Source organism: Natrix helvetica (assembly GCF_964273705.1).
Source record: "Natrix helvetica genome assembly, chromosome: 2".
In the NCBI taxonomy this organism is placed as follows: domain Eukaryota; kingdom Metazoa; phylum Chordata; class Lepidosauria; order Squamata; family Natricidae; genus Natrix; species Natrix helvetica.
The window spans coordinates 230,291,763-230,310,124 of record NC_138552.1 but is presented as its reverse complement, the minus strand read 5'-3'; the positions used below and the strand labels follow the sequence as shown (position 1 = coordinate 230,310,124).

General features: G+C 39.5%; 1 protein-coding gene across 1 annotated transcript in view; it reads right to left on the bottom strand.

Moving 5' to 3' along the window:
* Window positions 1-13,417: 13,417 nt before the first annotated feature.
* Window positions 13,418-18,362, bottom strand: part of CAPN11 (calpain 11) — a 50,931-nt gene continuing 45,986 nt past the window's right edge. The window contains exons 19-22 of the mRNA XM_081941557.1: window positions 18,164-18,242; window positions 16,662-16,778; window positions 16,099-16,157; window positions 13,418-15,007 (exon numbers count right to left, since the gene is read on the bottom strand). Of these exons, the coding sequence (XP_081797683.1) occupies window positions 14,981-15,007; window positions 16,099-16,157; window positions 16,662-16,778; window positions 18,164-18,242 (282 nt within the window). The 3' untranslated portion in view covers window positions 13,418-14,980. The remainder of the gene's footprint in view (window positions 15,008-16,098; window positions 16,158-16,661; window positions 16,779-18,163; window positions 18,243-18,362) is intronic.

The following is an 18,362-nucleotide window of genomic DNA, read 5'->3' as shown; positions in this document are numbered from 1 at the left end:
AATACCCTCTTAGTCATATTGCTTATGGCCACTAATAATATTTTCAAAGTGTATTATAAATAAAGTCTCTGCCCAAAAGGTAATAATCATCAGAGAGTGTATCTACAGTTTTAATGGGAAAAAAAACGGGATTTATTCACCAGTATTGTTGTAAAATAAGTGTGTGGGGGTATTGTATGAAATTAATGACTGCCTATATAGTTTATCACCCCCAGATTCATGTTTGTTGGTTAACATTAAAGTAACATACTTAGCATTAGATTAACATACATAGAAATCAGCCCTAGAACAATATTGCCTTGGACCAAAGACCGCACAGAAACCTTCCTTTGAAATAGTCTGCATCATAAGTTCTTTAAAGCATTGCATTACAGAAAAATAGGGACACGGTGGCTCAGTGGCTAAGACAATGAGTTTGTCAACCAGAAAAATCGGCAGTTCGGCAGTTCAAATCCCTAGTGCTACATAACGGAATGAGCTCCCGTTAATTGTCCCAGCTTCTGCCAAACTAGCAGTTCAAAAGCACATAAAAGTAGAAAAATAGGAACCACCTTTGGTGGGAAGGAACCACCTTTGGTGGGAAGGTAACAGCGTTCCATGCACCTTCGGTGTTTAGTCATGCCGCCACATGAACACAGAGACGTCTTCGGACAGCACTGGTTCTTTGGCTTAGAAACGGAGATGAGCACCACCCCCTAGAGTCGGGAACGACTAGCACATATATGCAAGGGGAACCTTTACAGAAAAATAATCTCTCAGGTTTGAACTAATAATCAAGACTTAACTGAATCTAACTTAATTCTTTTTTTAATTAACCTTTATATATAATCCAAAAGGTTTTCTAATCTTCCTTTCATGGGTACCATTCAATATTCATATCCTGTTATTACATCATAACACTACACATTGTATACATTATTATCATTAACAATTATTTATTTAACTATATCTATTATCACTAAATTTTGCTAAGTTTAGCTAGCTTTAAATTATACTCTTTCATCTATCAACCTGTATCTTTCCAGTAGCAAAACAGTCTCATATCTTCTGCCATTTGTGGTGTCAGTCCTCTAATCATCTCCTTAATCAACTTTGAATGGACTCCTCTTAGCAATTCCTTGCTTATATAATCTCTCATGTAATTTTGATGCCTTTCTTCTGTTTCCTTAATCAGCTTATCTTTGATTGTCGGTAGTGTTATCAATGATATTGCTAATAAGATTTCTCTCTTTAAATCCATAGATTCTTTTGTTTTCCTTTCTTCTGTATCTTGCCATCTGGGGTAGATTTCCCCTCCATTTAATTCCTCTTTCAGTATTCCACTCTTTTTCTTTTCGGAGACAAACCAATCGCTATAAATATCAGCAATTTTAATTTCTTTATACTCATTTTCCTCTACGATTTTTAGGATTTTAACCATCACTTTTTCCATTTGATTAGAATCTTCAACTTCTTCATCATATTTTACTGTTAGTTGCATGAAAACCTCCAACTTCTTCTCTATCCTCTCACGTGTATCTGATAATTTCTGTATTTCTGAGATTATCTTTTGCAGACTTAAAACTTCTTTCTGCTGTTGAAATTGTGCCATTATCTCCAGCTAACAAACACTGCTGCTCTAGCTTAGATGGTTTTAACAGAATTAAGCATTACAATAACATTTCACCTTTACTTCAAAGGAACATCTGTGTGCTTTTCTTTTTATCACTCTCTATAAACAAACTGTGAGACCTTGGAGTGCCAAGGCAGGATAATTAGTAAAAAAAGTGTTTTGTTTTCCAATACACAAACTGCTATCCTCTGAGTAGCAGTGTTACAATGTATTTCTTTGTTCCTTTTGTATCTTTTTTTGTATTTCAAGTAAAAAAAAAAGTCTGATTCTTAAATGAGTTAGAAAAACACCCACAATAATGAAAGAGGAGAATTTTAGTCCATAGATTACAGAGAGTAGTAAAAGAAAAAAAAAGGAAGAAGGAAACTTAATTCATTCGTTTTAAAAGGCTTGCATAAATTCCATCCGTGAAGATAATGTTTAAAAAGTAAGATAACCCACTGTCCAAAACCAGTCCAAATTTAATTCCTCCACTTATTTCTTCTGTTCTCCAATTTAAATTAACATTAAGGTTTTTTTTATAGGCAGTCACTTTTAAAACAGTAAAAATTCCTCACCAGCTGGAAACATTTTCTCTTTCCATATCCTTCCTTTTTGGAGCCGCCCCGACTTCATCAGCCAAATGGCTGGATTTTTTGTCACCGGCTTGAAGAACTTCTCTTGGATCAATCAGGGACTTTGCGATGTCCCTGAAATCAGCAAGATGTATTCTTCCTGTTCACCGTCTCTGCGGGATGGTTAAGTCCATTTGGACCACCCAGTGGCAAAAGTGTCGACAGCGATCTCAGAGCATTGAGATCGCACGTCATGTCGTCGCGACCTCGGCTCCTCCCTCTCCCTGATTCTTGCCCCTTTTTGTGGATGGTTGGAGAAAGATGGAGATTGAGACTGAACATCAGTAAGAGCCTTTCCTGGGATTACATTGTGGTGATAAGAACAGTAAAACATTATTTGTCTGCCATTATTGCAGCATCCAATAGCAATAGCACTTAGACTTACATACTGCTTCACAGTGCTTTCCAGCCCTCTCTAAGCGGTTTACAGAGTCAGCATATTGCCCCAACAATCTGGGTCCTCGTTTTACCCACCTTGGAAGGATGGAAGGCTGAGTCAACCTTGAGCCTAGTGAGATTTGAACTGCCAGATTGAAGTCAGCTGGCAGTCAGCAGAAGTAGCCTGGAGACTGCATCTAACTACTGTGCCACCACTGCTCAATAGCTGCTTAGTGTCCTGCTTAAGGTGACTCATTCTCTTGTGCCATCATGGGCAATATTCTTTCTGTTTGGTAAATAAAGTCATTCAGGTTTACTCAGAATTGCACTTCAGTTGGATAGTTGTGATAGAATCCCTAAAAAAAAGTCTTATAGAGTTAACTGGAATGATTTTATGCCTGTGACTCCTAAGTAAGTGGACAGGATCCTGCATACTTTGAGTTTAGCCTCTTGTATGCTAGATCTAAGGCCCACATGGCTGCCCAGGAAGTGACCTGTTGTCGTGTCCCACTACAGTGATGTGCTTCCTTCTCACTGAATCCAAATATCCGGGAAGTCTTCATCCAATCCCTTAGAGAAGGTTGGTAAGAAAGTGGTTTGGCTTCAGCTCCAGAGGATCTTGGAGGAGGTGGATTATCTATATCTATTTAAATCAAGTTTTAGGTGTGTATACTGTATGAAGATAATCACACTAGTTAATGACTTGTGGTAGAACCAGAATGGAGTTAACATATCCACATACTTGTGTGTTCATCCATCACTCCGTGGCTTTCAATACTGTTAATTACAATGTTCTTCTCAATTCTGCAAGGTCTGGAAGAACACTTTCTTTGTGGCCAGTCATAGTGTTAACAGGTTTGGAGTGGATGGGATTTACATCCTCTCACTTGTGAGGTGCCATGGGGCTTAATGCTCTGGCTCCTCTTGTTGATGAGAAGAGTGGGTGAATTCATTTTGTCAGTTTGTGGTCAGGTATCATCAGTACACAGATGATATCCAATAATATAATCTGAGCAGAGACCTTCAGGTAATGTTGTCAATATCCCAAGCCAAAGCCTAGAAATGGTGCCAATGTTTGGAAGATTTTTAATCTCTGATCTTGAAGGGGTTTTTATTTCCTCATTCAAAACTAGTGCAGACTCACCCCTGCTTTTGCACAGATGACACTAATGCACTAATTGTGCTCCTTTTTGGGGGGCCAGGAAGCTCTTCAGGCAGCCACTTGCACCTTAATCACCTCACAAATGGAGTCTACTCAGAGGCTACAGCTCATCTGGAATGCTACAGCGCATGATGGGTATTATATATATATTCAATACATACCAGTTGTGCCTCATTAAGCTCTTGGGACCCTACTATTCCATGAACTGCACTGGCTACTAGTTGGTTTTTTGATGCAGTTCAAAATTCTGGTATCACCTATGCAGCTCATTATGTTACAGGGATCTAGCTAATTGTCTCAGAAAAACTCAGGCAGAGTGAGCATGTTCTAGATCTCGTAATTAAGTAATCTGACCTAGTGGGACCCAGGAAAAATTCCTTCTCTAACATGGTGCCTGTCCCCTGCAAAGTTTTTCCCCCTCCAGATGGTTCTATCCAGATGGCTCTATCTCATTGACATCCAGGAAACTGATTATTCTCCCAAGTTTGGGAATTGGATTGATTTTTTTAAAAAAATCAATTTAATTAAAATTTAAAATTTTGTGTCCTCACCTACGTTCTCTATGCTTGCTGGATTTTTTTCTTCTTATTCTTGTAAACCATCCAGAATTGTTGGAAGTCAGGCCTCTGAATGTGTGTGAATGAATTAATGGACAATCAATCAATCAGCCAGCTTTTTCATTTCACATTTTTATTTGTAAGGTGTCCAATGGGTTGTAGGAACAAAGACAAATCATCCTAGAGGTACCAGATGGCATCTTGAAATTGCATAATTGCATAATTAGATTAGACCTGCTCCATTTGTCTTGAAGTATCCCAAGTCATGGGTGACAATGCTGAAGGGGGACATCAGTAAAGTTAGAGAGGAAAACAGACTAGTGTTGCCTATCATTATTGGCTAACCTCCAGGAATGGACATATTTCAGCAGAGTTACAAGATAAAGGGATCGGCAACATGGAAAGCCAATTTTATGACAACAGTTTTGAAAGCTGTGGATGGCACTTGAAATCAAAAGTGGCAAATGACCTGAGAATGGTATGAAGGGAGTCAGTGAAGTAGGATTTAAGTTCTCTAAACCTGAAGTGGCTCTGCATACTTTTTGCTAACCTCACTTCCAGTGTTGACATTAGTGAGCATGAAAGTTCTTGTGGACTTTTCAAGAGTGCCACTAACATTCCCTGTTCCATTATTTTATTCTTTCCTGCTCAAATAATGTGAGTGATGCTTGACATAAGATGGAAGCAGTTCTGCCCAGTTCAGCTGACCTATGATAACTCAAGTTTGTAAGAGGAAGAGATTGGAATGTAGAAGGAGGAGGAGAATAGGTAAATGTACTGGATGTGGACTGTGTGACTCCGTTTCTCCTTTTTTCCAAGGGAAAATTCAAAGAACAATCTTTAAGGTAATCTGGCTTGCTACAAACTCAGGCTGCCCTTGGCATGATTTCTCACTTGGGTCCACCCAGTGCAAGCTACCTACATTCTTCCAAAGCATATGCTAGGGCTCCAGGAACCGAGGCATTCCTATGATAAAAAAAAGCAGCTGGGGCATCCATGGAGAGTTGCCTTGTCTACGCTCAACCTTATCGCCTACCAAAGGCCTTTTGAGCCAGCAAGTCTGGAATTCTGATAGGACTTGATTTGTAATAGGAGGAAAATCTTACATCTGATGGGTGGAGTGGGGGGTCCTGAGCTTTGCATGCAGTAGGCAACAGCAGCTGACATAAGCAGGTGAGCACAGGCTGGGTGGATTCCCCTCCACCCTGTGTTTGCTCAACTGCTGACTGATTTGGAAGAGTTATGCAAGCAGTTGCTTGTTGGAAGAGAAAGCAAGTGGTGGGATGGAGCCAGGCAGCTGAACGTTTAAAGTGCTAAGGGTTCTTTGTGATTGAAGTGCCTGGGGAGCCGGCCAATGGCCAAGAGGAATGGCATGGCAAGGAGAATGTACTTAGTGGCATTAAGTAACATGGCTCCAGAATTCTGAAGAATTATTTTTACACATATATACAAAGGCCCAAATAATGAAGTATGTCTGCCTATGTTGTAATTAGACTGCCTTCTCCATTAGTCATGCATTTCCCTCTATTAAATAAATATATACAATATGGCATATAACACCATACTGTAGGAGAAACAGGAGTGCATGCTTTTCATTTGATCAAACATTTAAGGCAGTGTTGAATCCCAACAGTTGTGGTGAGAGCAATTTAAATGTGAGTGCTCGTACTGAATTGCATCATTATTAGGATATCTCATGCAGCAATATGGGATGCATTCATTTTTCTAATTTGGGTTTCTTCAAATGCAGTATTGTTCCACCAAAACAAAAGGCCCCACCACCCACCACCATATGTCTTCAGCGACTGCAAGAAGCTAGTTTTTAATAAGAAGGGATTAACAAGTCAATTCTATTCAGCACAGAAATAAACCCTGCTATATCTTCTGAGGCTTAAAGCCTCATTTGAATATACATAGGTTTAAAGAATTGCAGGAGGAATTTAGAAGCTTCCATACATTGTCCAGCAACCTACCAAGGCCAAAGGCTTTCCATGGCTTGAAGGCCCCCGATATATTTTGCTTTATATATAGTAAGGGCTAAATCAGGGGTGTCCAAACTTGGGATCTTTAAGACTTGTGGACTTCAACTCCCAGAATTCCCCAGCCAGGCTGGCTGGGGAATTCTGGGAGTTGAAGTCCACAAGTCTTAAAGTTCCCAAGTTTGGACACCCCTGGGCTAAATAGTACAATGTGCACTAATAGTGGAGAACTTCAGAACAGGCTTATATGTTCCCCATTGACTTTTAATGTATACTGGAGGCATGGAGGCTGCTTACAAAGATGTTTTAATGTTTTAATGGAGGACAGGACCACATGGCTGGAGGCCCTGGGGAAAAAGGTGATCACATGCTTCCAGGTGTTGGGTGATGAAGAAGAAAAGGGAAGAAGGGTCGAAGAAGGGCTTTCAGGGCTTTTTATAATCTGTTCGACCCCACCTATCTGTTTCCTGTTCCTGTGTAAGAAATGTATTCTGATTGGTTTCAGACTCACATGGGCCCATGCAAGGGCAATCCTCTAGGCTGAGTTTTGAATCCAGGTTTGGTTGAGTTCAGATGCCATGTGGTCAGTTGAGTAAAGGCTTATATTACCATGCCTTCATTCCCATCCCCCTGGAGCTGAAGGGGAGAACTCTTTATTATGTAAAGGGACTGGCTCAGGCTTTAATGGTTCATGGACAAAAGGTGGGGGCAGGAAGCTGCAGGGAGAGTTACCTTGTCTTTTTGAAACATGTTTCTTTTCACATCCAGAGAAATATTCTGCCTTTTCAATATTTCCTAGGATATTTCATTTTTCTGGGAGAGGGCTGGGTGATAACTTCCTACAGTATGTATGAAGAAGCCAGGCATGATTTGTAGCCTATGGCTCAGTCTGATGTTTTGTGACCCTAGCCAATTATGATTTGCTCAACAAGCCAGATAAACCAATCCCCGCTATACAGTGCATTGGCCCAGCAACTGCGTGGATCCTTTTTAGGATAGCTAGGGCCAAAAGAAAGCCCCAAAGGTGTTTTCCAAAAGGCAATGCTTCATTTCTCATCCGACAGAATGAGAAGCAAACTGAAGAAGCTTCTTGAATGAGAAAACATTTTCAAAGAACAAAAAAACATAGGTTTAAAGAATTGCAGGAGGAATTTAGAAGCTTCCATACATTGTCCAGCAACCTACCACAAGAAAGTCCAGTTGCTTTTTGGAAAAGTACCTTTGGGACAACCATGACCTGGATGATTTGAGAATCTCCATAGAACTCAAACAAAAAGGTTTTATGGGAGTTGCCATTTCAACAGACTTAGTTTGTTGTGTAAGGCTATTTTTTTATTTTTAAAAAAGTTCTGGAAACCTTTTATTGTTGTATCTGGTAACCCTAATTTACCTAACCAGATTAGGTATTCCAGGCACGCTAGTTTGAATTTTATTGTGAGCAGACTTTAATTGTGAATTGCTTTGGTTTTCTTGTAGATTGTTCTGGAAATTATTACAAATAGCATGCTATTAATAAATATGAAGGGACGCGGTGGCTCAGTGGCTAAGATGCTGAGCTTGTTGATCAGAAGGTCGGCACTTCAGCCGTTCAAATCCCTACCCTTCTGTAAAGGAGTGAACTTTACTCATTACTTGTCCCAGCTTTTTCCAACCTAGCAGTTCGAAAGCACGTAAAAAATGCAAGTAGAAAAATAGGGACCACTTTGGTGGGAAGGTAACACTGTTCCATGCACCTTCGGCATTTAGTCATGCCAGCCACATGACCATGGAGACGTCTTTGGACAATGCTGGCTCTTTGGCTTTGAAACGGAGATGAACACGGGAACGACTAGCACATATGTGCGAGGGGAACCTTTACCTTTAATAAATATGAGCAATAATACATTTGTAATAAATGTATAACTAGGGATGAAATCCCCACAGTGTATAGGCATGTGACAAAAATGAAATGCCAAGCAAGATTCTTCCAGCAGTTTGTCCTTCAGGCAGTTTGGGATGGGGTTCTTTGAAATGCAGCTCTGTTTGGCAAGTTCTTAATAAGAAGACACTTGTCAGAGTGTACACAACTCTTTTTAGCACACCAAGGAAACCTCTTTCTTTATCGGAATATGCCTAGAATAACTTTTACAAGTGGGAAAAAAAATCTTGGGAAGCAGCTCTCCCCAGTACATTAGTCCAATTTGAGATTCTGGAGCTGTTGATGGCAGTCTGCCAACCCTGGCTAACTGGTGCCATAGCCTCCAGATGGCTTTGTTGACACCTCAAAAGCCCATGCATTGGGGCTGTTCAGAGACCCATACAGGAGAAAAGAGGAATGGAAAAAAGATGTTGCCAAACACTGAATTACATTCGGTGAGCCACAGAAAGCTCCACCTTCTCCATTCATACAAGTTTCCTGGAAGCTTTTCATATCCAGCTGTGAGGTGCAGCTAATCCCAAAACACAGGAAAAGCATGCTGGCCTCCTACAAAGCATTACCAGGGTAAGGCTTTGTGTGGTGCTAAATATACTGTCTCTAAAGACTGACCATCAGGATCCTTTCTTACTCCCAGGATTTTGGACTGTTGAACCGAAACAGAAGCCATATCCAGGAAGGAAAGAACAAACTGCGCTTGTTGGAAGCTTGGCACATGGTTTTTCAGTTGTAGCCACCTAGCATGATGAATGCTCACGCCAAAGGAGCACAGGAAGTCCACGAAAGCTTATTACTATTCCAAGCTGAAGGATATTAAGAGTTAGATTTTTCTCTATTTAAATAAATACTTGGGATAAACATTAAGAGCTGGTTTCCTGCAACAGTTGACTTTTGGATCAAATTTTGATTTCTGGATGACTCAGACTGCTGCATATATACCGTGTGTGTGTGTGTGTGTGTGTGTGTGTGTGTGTGTGTGTAAAATGCCACATGGGAGAAGCTCTGCTTTTCTCTAGATCGTTTTCTGGGAATTTTTTTTTTCCAGAACACTTTCAAATTGGGAATAACCTCGATTACAGTTTAATTGTTTAGAGAAAATCATACTATAAATTGGCATCTCACTTAAAATTATTGGTCAGGAGCTGTGCCATGGCAAAACTAAAGAAGAAAAAGTATTTCTAATGTTTTACAAAAATAATCCCTATGTCATTTCCACTTTCCCAAAAAGGATAATTCTAAAAAAAACACCAAAATACCATGATTGGAGTAGAGCTATCCCAAAAACAAGAAAGCTCAAGGCACATACATCAATTTTGTATTAAATTCTTTCAGCCCTTCCATGTGATATGAATCCAGCCTAAAAAGAGTAGGGACTGCTTACTTGGAATATTATTTAACATTGTTTTATATACTAGTCCAGCATAAACTTAAGGTAGCTATTTGTAAATTCTTTGAAGATCTTTTAAGTTCTCATTGTGAATTATACGTATATTAAAGCAGTGACTGAGCATAATTTCCCTTAAGCCAATCTAACAAACGCTTCCCTATATTCTTAAACCCAGCCACAGTCATCTTCCAGTCATTTTAGGAACCACAATGCAAGAGGCAGGATTGCAATCTGTGTTAAAAGAGCTATTATGCCACCTGCTGGTTTCTGGATAAAATATAGACTTGGATTGGACTTTATATTTTGTCAGCTTTTGTGTTTTGTGTAATGCTATTTCAGAGAGATTAATTGAGACCACCACCTCTTGCTACAATACATTTTGACACCAGGATCAATGTAAATATTACAGCTTTAATTGCTCTACCTTTCCTACTCTTCCAACTTAATTACTTCAATGACATTTGTGAGCTGACTTTGTCATGTATGGATTAGTTCTGTTACACTTGTTGATGGATTACAATTTCTGGTCTAAAATTAAAAAAAAATGAAAGCAGCCATGCTGATTATGGCAGGTAAAACAATTCATATTTATATTAAGGCAGAAATATTGCAATCCAATAGAAGCTTATGAAATAATATTCAATTCTTAGAGTTTACAAGAATTTTTCATCAGAATCAGGTTTTTCTATCTGCAGACAATTCCTACTGTTTTTAACACTGTAAAATAATACAGATATGGCTTTGAAACTCGATTTACTTCCCCCTTTTCTGAATTTTAGCCATCTTACCACGTAGCAGCAAATACATGGTAAATTTAACCTTGGAACAGTACCCTTCCATTATGTTATTTTTTTCAGTTTAACAAAAACATAAATGGTATTTTTATCCTTGGATGTTTCATAATTAGTTGTTGGTAACGTACAGTACATTTCAACATTTTTTCATGCAAATGATCAGTAGATTTTTTTTTCTAATGTAGTCTGCAAATTTTTATAGAAATATTTATGAAATCTGCTTTTAACAAATGGTTCCTAATAAAATCCATTTGCTTCCAATAATCTTAACCACTATTAATAACATTGCACACACACATGCACGCATGCACACACACAAACATCAAGCATACAGGTGAAACTCGAAAAATTAGAATATCATGAGAAAGTTCATTTATTTCAGTAATGCAACTTAAAAGGTGAAACTAATATATGAGATAGACTCATTACATGCAAAGCAAGATAGTTCAAGCTGTGATTTGTCATAATTGTGATGATTATGGCTTAGAGCTCATGAAAACCCCAAATCTCAGAAAATTAGAATATTGTGAAAAGGTGCAATATTCTAGGCTCAAAGTGTCCCACTCTAATCAGCTAATTAAGCCATAACACCTGCAAAGGGTTCCTGAGCCTTTAAATGGTCTCTCAGTCTGGTTCAGTAGAAATCACAATCATGGGAAAGACTGCTGACCTGACAGTTGTGCAGAAAACCATCATTGACACCCTCCATAAGGAGGGAAAGCCTCCAAAGGTAATTGCAAAAGAAGTTGGATGTTCCCAAAGTGCTGTATCAAAGCACATTAATAGAAAGTTATGTGGAAGGGAAAAGTGTGGAAGAAAAAGGTGCACAAGCAGCAGGGATGACCACAGCTTGGAGAGGATTGTCAGGAAAAGGCCATTCAAAAGTGTTGGGGACTTTCACAAGGAGTGGACTGAGGCTGGAGTCAGTGCATCAAGAGCCACCACACACAGATGGATCCTGGACATGGGCTTCAAATGTCATATTCCTCTTGTCAAGCTACTCATGAACAACAAACATCATCAAAACAGGTTGCACTAATCTTTCTTGATGCCCAAAAGGCATTTGATAATGTGAACTGGGAATTTTTGCATCAACAATTGGAATACATGGAATTTGGGGATAAATTTATAAACACGATCAGAGCAATCTATACAAATCAAAAAGCCAAAGTAATAATTAATGGTGAATTAACACAAAGTATAGCAATCCAGAAAGGTACAAGACAAGGTTGTCCCCTATCCCCCCTGCTGTTTATATTAACCCTAGAAGTATTAGCCAGGAATGTACGTAAAGAGGAACAGATAAAGGGACTAGAAACACAGTCTGTGTTGATTTGGGGAGCCATGTCATCTGCTGGTGTTGGTCCACTGTGCTTCATTAAGTCCAGGGTCAACGCAGCCGTCTACCAGGAGATTTTGGAGCACTTCATGCTTCCTTCTGCAGATGAGCTTTATGGGGATGTTGACTTCATTTTCCAGCAGGACTTAGCACCTGCCCACACTGCCAAAAGCACAAAACCTGGTTCAATGACTGTGGGATTACTATGCTTGATTGGCCAGCAAACTCGCCTGCCCTGAACCCCATAGAGAATCTATGGGGCATTGCCAAGAGAAAGATGAGAGACATGAGACCGAACAATGCAGAAGAGCTGAAAGCCGCTATTGAAGCATCCTGGTCTTCCATAACACCTCAGCAGTGTCACAGGCTGATAGCTTCCATGCCACGCTGCATTGAGGCAGTAATTGCTGCAAAAGGGACCCAAACCAAGTACTGAGTACATATGCATGCTTATACTTTTCAGAGGTCCGATATTGTTCTATGTACAATCCTTGTTTTATTGATTGCATGTAATATTCTAATTTTCTGAGATTGTGGATTTGGGGTTTTCATGAGCTGTAAACCATAATCATCACAATTATGACAAATCACAGCTTGAACCATCTTGCTTTGCATGTAATGAGTCTATCTCATATATTAGTTTCACCTTTTAAGTTGCATTACTGAAATAAATGACCTTTTGCACGATATTCTAATTTTTCAAGTTTCACCTGTATATGAACAGAATTTGATAAATTTCTATTATTTTACATATATTGCAATTTGGACTAAGACAGCAAGAGAGTATATACGTCTTGCAAGAAAGCAGTAAAGTCATGGCCAGCCTCTGGCCATAAGAGCATGAATGAGTTTGGACTAATATTGCGCAGGGGAATATTCTATTATTACAAGAGTAATGTGGAGGCTGTGGATGATTACAGTGTCAAATGAAATAGATTAACAAAACTATCCATTTAGTATCTTTGCAAAGCCCAGATCTGATAGTCCTAGTTCAGCACATTGGCCCCTCTTTCCCCTGCTGGGACTTGATTACCTAAACCTCATATCCATGTTACAATCTGAATGTTCAGCTACCACTTTTCTCCTGCAGTAGTTTTTGTAATGATTTCTGAAAACTTAACTCTTGCCAAAAGAATGTACTGTTTATGCACTTTGCAAATCTGCACTTTCTTAGTGTATATGACTTGAAGATCGAAAACAGGGTCCCCCCTTTTTCTGAGGACTAAATTACAGAGTGGCGACCTTATCCTTTTAATCAAATGAATAATCTTCCTAGAAAAGTCCAGAAGACATAAATAATTTCCTTATTTGGTTAGTAAAGCATAAGACTTTCAATCTTCCTTTCATGCCAATAACACAGGATCCCCTCTGCAACATTTCTAAATTAAAGCATTAGTCTTTAGTAGATATTCTTATAAATAGTTGTTTTGCGCTTGTTAATCAAAAATGAGAGCACCATTTTGAGATCGTATCTATACAGTACAAACTCCCCTTTTGCACTAACTACTTAACTATGCAAGTTGGACATTTGGAGAAAGATGAAAATGGCAGGATAGATGGGAACATTTAGCCTGACCCTATTCAATCAATGTAGGATGGATAGCATTATCTGAAAGGATATTCTATTCAATATTACTGCAGTAACTTATTAAGTAGTAAGAAGTGATCCACAAAGTCATGTATTTCCTGTGTAGATATTTTATTCCGCTCTGATACCTTCAGAATATTAAAGCTACTAGCAAAACAAAAAACAAAAAAACCCAGCAACCCAAGAGAGGGAGAGCGATATTTTTAGCCAAGGACAAGTCAGAGGCATAACTGGAAACAACACTCAGAAATAACATTTTCCTTCAATTAAGCCACATTGTTTGTTGTACATAGATATTGCTCTTAAAAGCTTGGAGTGCAAGGCATGTAGTGACCTGATCTATGCTTACAACTTCAACAGTAGCTTTTCCTAGCCCATTCACCAAGCTCTGTCAAAACAACATCCTTAGTTGCATAGGAACAGAAAATATTCTGAAATAGAAGGCTATGTTCGCAATATGTTGATGTTCTCATTTACTATGTATAAAACATAAAGTTCAAGAGACACTTTAGTTTTGCTTTAAAAAAAATATTTCCGTTGTTAAAAATCTCCAAGACTAGTGGAGATAAATAAAAAAAATATAGGAAAGCGTACCCTTAAGCACACTTCACTATTTCTATATTAGTTTTTAAAACTTGAAATTAATAAATCTAGAAAGACTGTTCTTACATTGGAAGCAGGGAAGGGGGCAACACTCTCCAGTGTGGTCATTGGTAAAGATGTTTTCCGACCATTTTCTACCTAGGATTTTGTACAAGTCTAGCAGGACAGGCTGCTTAGCTGAGTCTGTTCTAATGACTTGGATGATTAGCTTTTCTAATTTAATAGTGAAAGAACAGAAACCTCAATATGGAGCACATCTGTTTCTGGTATAGTTTATAAACTGCAGGGACTCTCAATGCAGTCCCATCATCCCTTGGAAGAAACAGAGCTTGTAAGCTGAGCATTATGCCTCTGTCTCTGTTGAGTTCCTTCAGGAAGTGAAAATAGTGGCCTTTCGTGACAGCCGAGTTTCTTAGTCATCTTGGCAAATGCCTGATTTCACCAACCTTTGGCACCACTTCAGAGTGTCACTGCATTACTTTAGAAAGCACTGTGCTGAAAGTCGAATTAGGGATACAATTCCCTTTGTAACTTTCTCACAAGAGAAAAGCAAAGTAGTAGATGCAGAACTTCCCAGCAAAGAGAGTGAGGCTTTCTTGCAAGATCAAAATCAGCCATAGCCAGTGAAGAGAAAAAGACTAATTGATCAGGAGATATAACTGAACTGCAATCCTGCCTCTTGCTCACTCCAAAGGCTTGATAAGCTCAATAAAATCACTAAAACATGCATGCAGTGAATGAACAAACATGCATCTGTGCCCCTTCACTTGCTTTCCCCCGTTTCCTATAATGCTGCTATCAAGACCTATGCTAATAGCAGGAAATAGCCTGCTTCCTGAAGAAGCTTTGACACGTAAATCTGAGAGAACATAAATCACAGGATATTGTTGGGTCTGTTGCCAAGAGGAAGAAGAAAGCAGGTTCTGGACTGGATGCGGTGCAAAGAATGGATAGAGTTGATGGGACATCCTATGTCTGTAGGTCTGACATATGGAAGGCACTCAGGATAGCCCAGTCCCATCTGGTTGTCTTTATGAAGTTCCATCACTGCATTAGCCGCACATTGTGAATGTCAGCCACTGTGGAGAAAAGAAAGCAACAAAGAAACTCAGACTGATACACTAGGCCAGTGATGGCGAACCTGTGGCACGCAGAGCCATTTGTCACCCTTTTTTAAAGCCATTTTTCACCCTCCCCAGGCTCCAGAGCCTTTTTAGGAGCCTGGGGAGGGTGAAAAGAGCCCCCCGCCCCCCCTGGAGGCCCTCTGGAGGCTTCATGAGCTTCCCTGAAGCCTCCGGAGTGCAAAAAACCAGCCCTACAGGCAAACCGGAAGTTCAGGAACAGACTTCCGGTTTGCTCAGAGGTTCATTTTGACTGCTCCGGAGGCTTCAGGGAAGCGTCCTGAAGGTCTCTCAAGCCTTCGGAGCACTCAAAATGACCCTCCGAGCAAACTGGAAGTCACTTCCGGTTTGCTCGGAGGTTCGTTCTGACTGCTCCGGAGGCTTCAGGGAAGCATCCTGAAGGTCCCTGAAGCCTTCAGAGGGCTTCCGGGGGGGCAGGGGAGGCTGTTTTCGTCCCTCCCCAGGCTCCTATAAAGCCTCTGGAGCCTGAGGAGGGCAAAAAAATCATGCAAAAATGGGGGGGAGCACCTGTAGTGCACGCATGCACACTGGGGGGGTCGCACATTGCATTATGGGTGCGGCACACCCGCACACTACCCCCCTGCGCTCCCCCCACTTATGCCACGCGAGCCAAAAAAGGTTCGCCATCGCTGCAGTAGGCTATAATCTGCTCTATTTTTCAGAATTATGTAGGAATCAAATGTTAAAGGTACTTTAATTGTCATATGTTGTCAGAATGATTTTTTTCATATAGACCTCCACATGTCTCTCCCTTGTCCTTGGATATAGAAATATCTTCTTGGATATTTCATGACTACCTCAAGAGTAAAGTAATCAAACCAAAACTTAGCTTTCTCTCTAGTCTTTCTCTCCTACAATTCAATCACAACACTACTGTCAATCAAAACAGGACTAAACCTTGTTTTTTTTTCTTCCATCTCTTCTAATTGGCTTCCAATTTTTTTCTGCCATACCCAGTTATGTCCAAAAGATTCTAAAAATAAAAAGTAATAGTTAAAAACAAATGAAAACAGTCTTAACTTTCTTACCTCACTAAGGTTCATCACAGCACTCCCAGAGCCTTCTGAATCCAAACTACGGAAGAATCCTGAAAAGTTTTCAAAAAATAAAGAGAAAAGTCATTTAGATAAAAGAATTTTTATTCCAGCTTTATCGTCAACTAGTTCCACAAAGGAGCTCACACATCAAACCTTGGACAAAGGAACAGATAACCACTAAAAAAAATGACTTGATTTTGGTAATGACCCAATTTACTTCAGTAGTTTCACAGAGCTTCATTTGGGGAGCTAAAATGGTTGTGCTACAGCTACATCAATCCCTATGGAAGTTTAAATGAATTGTATAATCAGCTGATTTTGGAATTAATTTATACCTCAACAGGAGTTTCCTTCTTTCCTTCCCTCCCTCCCTCCCACCCATTTTACAGTTTAAGGATTTGGTGTAGCAAAGCTGTTTTTTTTTTTACAGTCAAATTGCAAGAATAAAGCAGACATTCACAAATCATGCTTAGAGATGAATCTACATGAAATGAGGGTTATTGATGGCCTCTGGAGGTGGCTGCCTTATCAGCCCTTTCACTATAAGCACTTACTGAACATAGTTTCCAGCTTGACTAGACAGCAGACAAAATTATCAAAGTCCACACCCATTGCTTCATCAGCATAGCGTGCCACTATCACTTGATGCAACTTGTTGTCCAGTTTAAAACCTAAAGATTTAGAAATGGAACATTAGCCTTGACAGAGTGAAAGTCATGAGGCATACTAGAAGAGATTCAGGAAACGATTTAAAAATTCAGGAAAGTTGAAAAACATTAGGTATAAGCTCATTAGATGACATATCTTTAGAAGGAGCCTAGAATCACCTAGCTGCTGGAATGGTCTATATTTATACAGAAGCAGGTGCTGTGAGTGAATTCCTACTAGAGGCTGGAGGCAAATCCTACCATGTTTGGAAGAAATACAGTGGTAATACCAACTTATTGATCTGCATGTACTTGCAGTTAAGAAATCACATTTTTTGTTTTACCACAAAAGCAAATACTCCTTGGAGTGACTAAAGAGAGACTCCAGGACATATGTTTTCTCTAAGAATCTTTCTTAGGAAAAATCATATCTTAAATGCATAATGGAGGGGAAAGGGTGTGTCTATCTTGCTCCTCCAGGGAAAAGCTCTCTAATAGTGCACCATGAGTTATTTTATTAAGTGAGGTTTTCCTTGGAGGAACAAGATTGAGTTGCAGAAAGGAGTCCCTTTCATTTAATTGAACAAGCAATGGTTAGATTAGCTGTAAGAGATTGAGGCATGCTGATTGGGGACTTGAACTCTCAGGGCAGTGTCCTCAGAATTAGAGCAGCTAAAAATTCTCTTCTGGATCACATCTAGCTAAAAATAGAATTCGGAGGACCAAGCCTAGAGCTTTCTATTGAATCATAAAGGCAACTAAGTCTGGATTACTGTTGGCACTTCCTGAATATAAAAAGAGGAAAGGCAAAGCCACACCCCATACTTAAGAGGTATCTGAATGCTCAAGACTTTTTCATTAAAAATCAAGGGCAGGAGTAGCTCTACAGGCATAGTACAATGTTTATTTTGGTTTTTTGCATTTCCAAACTATAAAAGAAATGGGTGATTCAGGCAGGAGCAGAAATAACTCATATCTGGAGCAGTTCAACAACATGGATAACATATTTTTATTCATCACAGAAATTCAATTTCCATGAATGTTCTCAAATTCAAAGATGTCCAAATCAGAATGTGAAAGTAGCATTAGCATCAGAGGCCAAACACTTTCCAAAGTTCTCATAGCCCATCTGGGAGGCTGGAACCCAACCAATAGTATTGATTAGCTTCATTTTCCATGCCTGAGAAAGGGATTTCACTCTCCTTTCATTCTTTCACTCTCCTTTCACTCTCCATTGATCGTATTTGCCAGGAATAAAAGAACAATTGAACAAATTATTATTCATTCATTATCCAGCATAAATGAAAATTCAAAATATGTAGCATAATTAACATGTCAGTCTCTTCGGGTGATAAAAGATTCCTACACCTACCAACTCAGCGTTTTCTATCCATCCCTTCCATACTCACCAGTTGATTCCAAGGCCAGACGCATCTCATAAGAGCTCATAGTTCCTGATTTATCCAGGTCATGCTGGCGAAATACATTCTGTGCCACACATAAACAAAAAAATAAAAAAGTGCTTAAGATTACTTTTCCCATACTCTTTCATCTTCCATCCTTCCACAAAAAACTGTGTTGACCCACACACATATGCAACGTATCTCT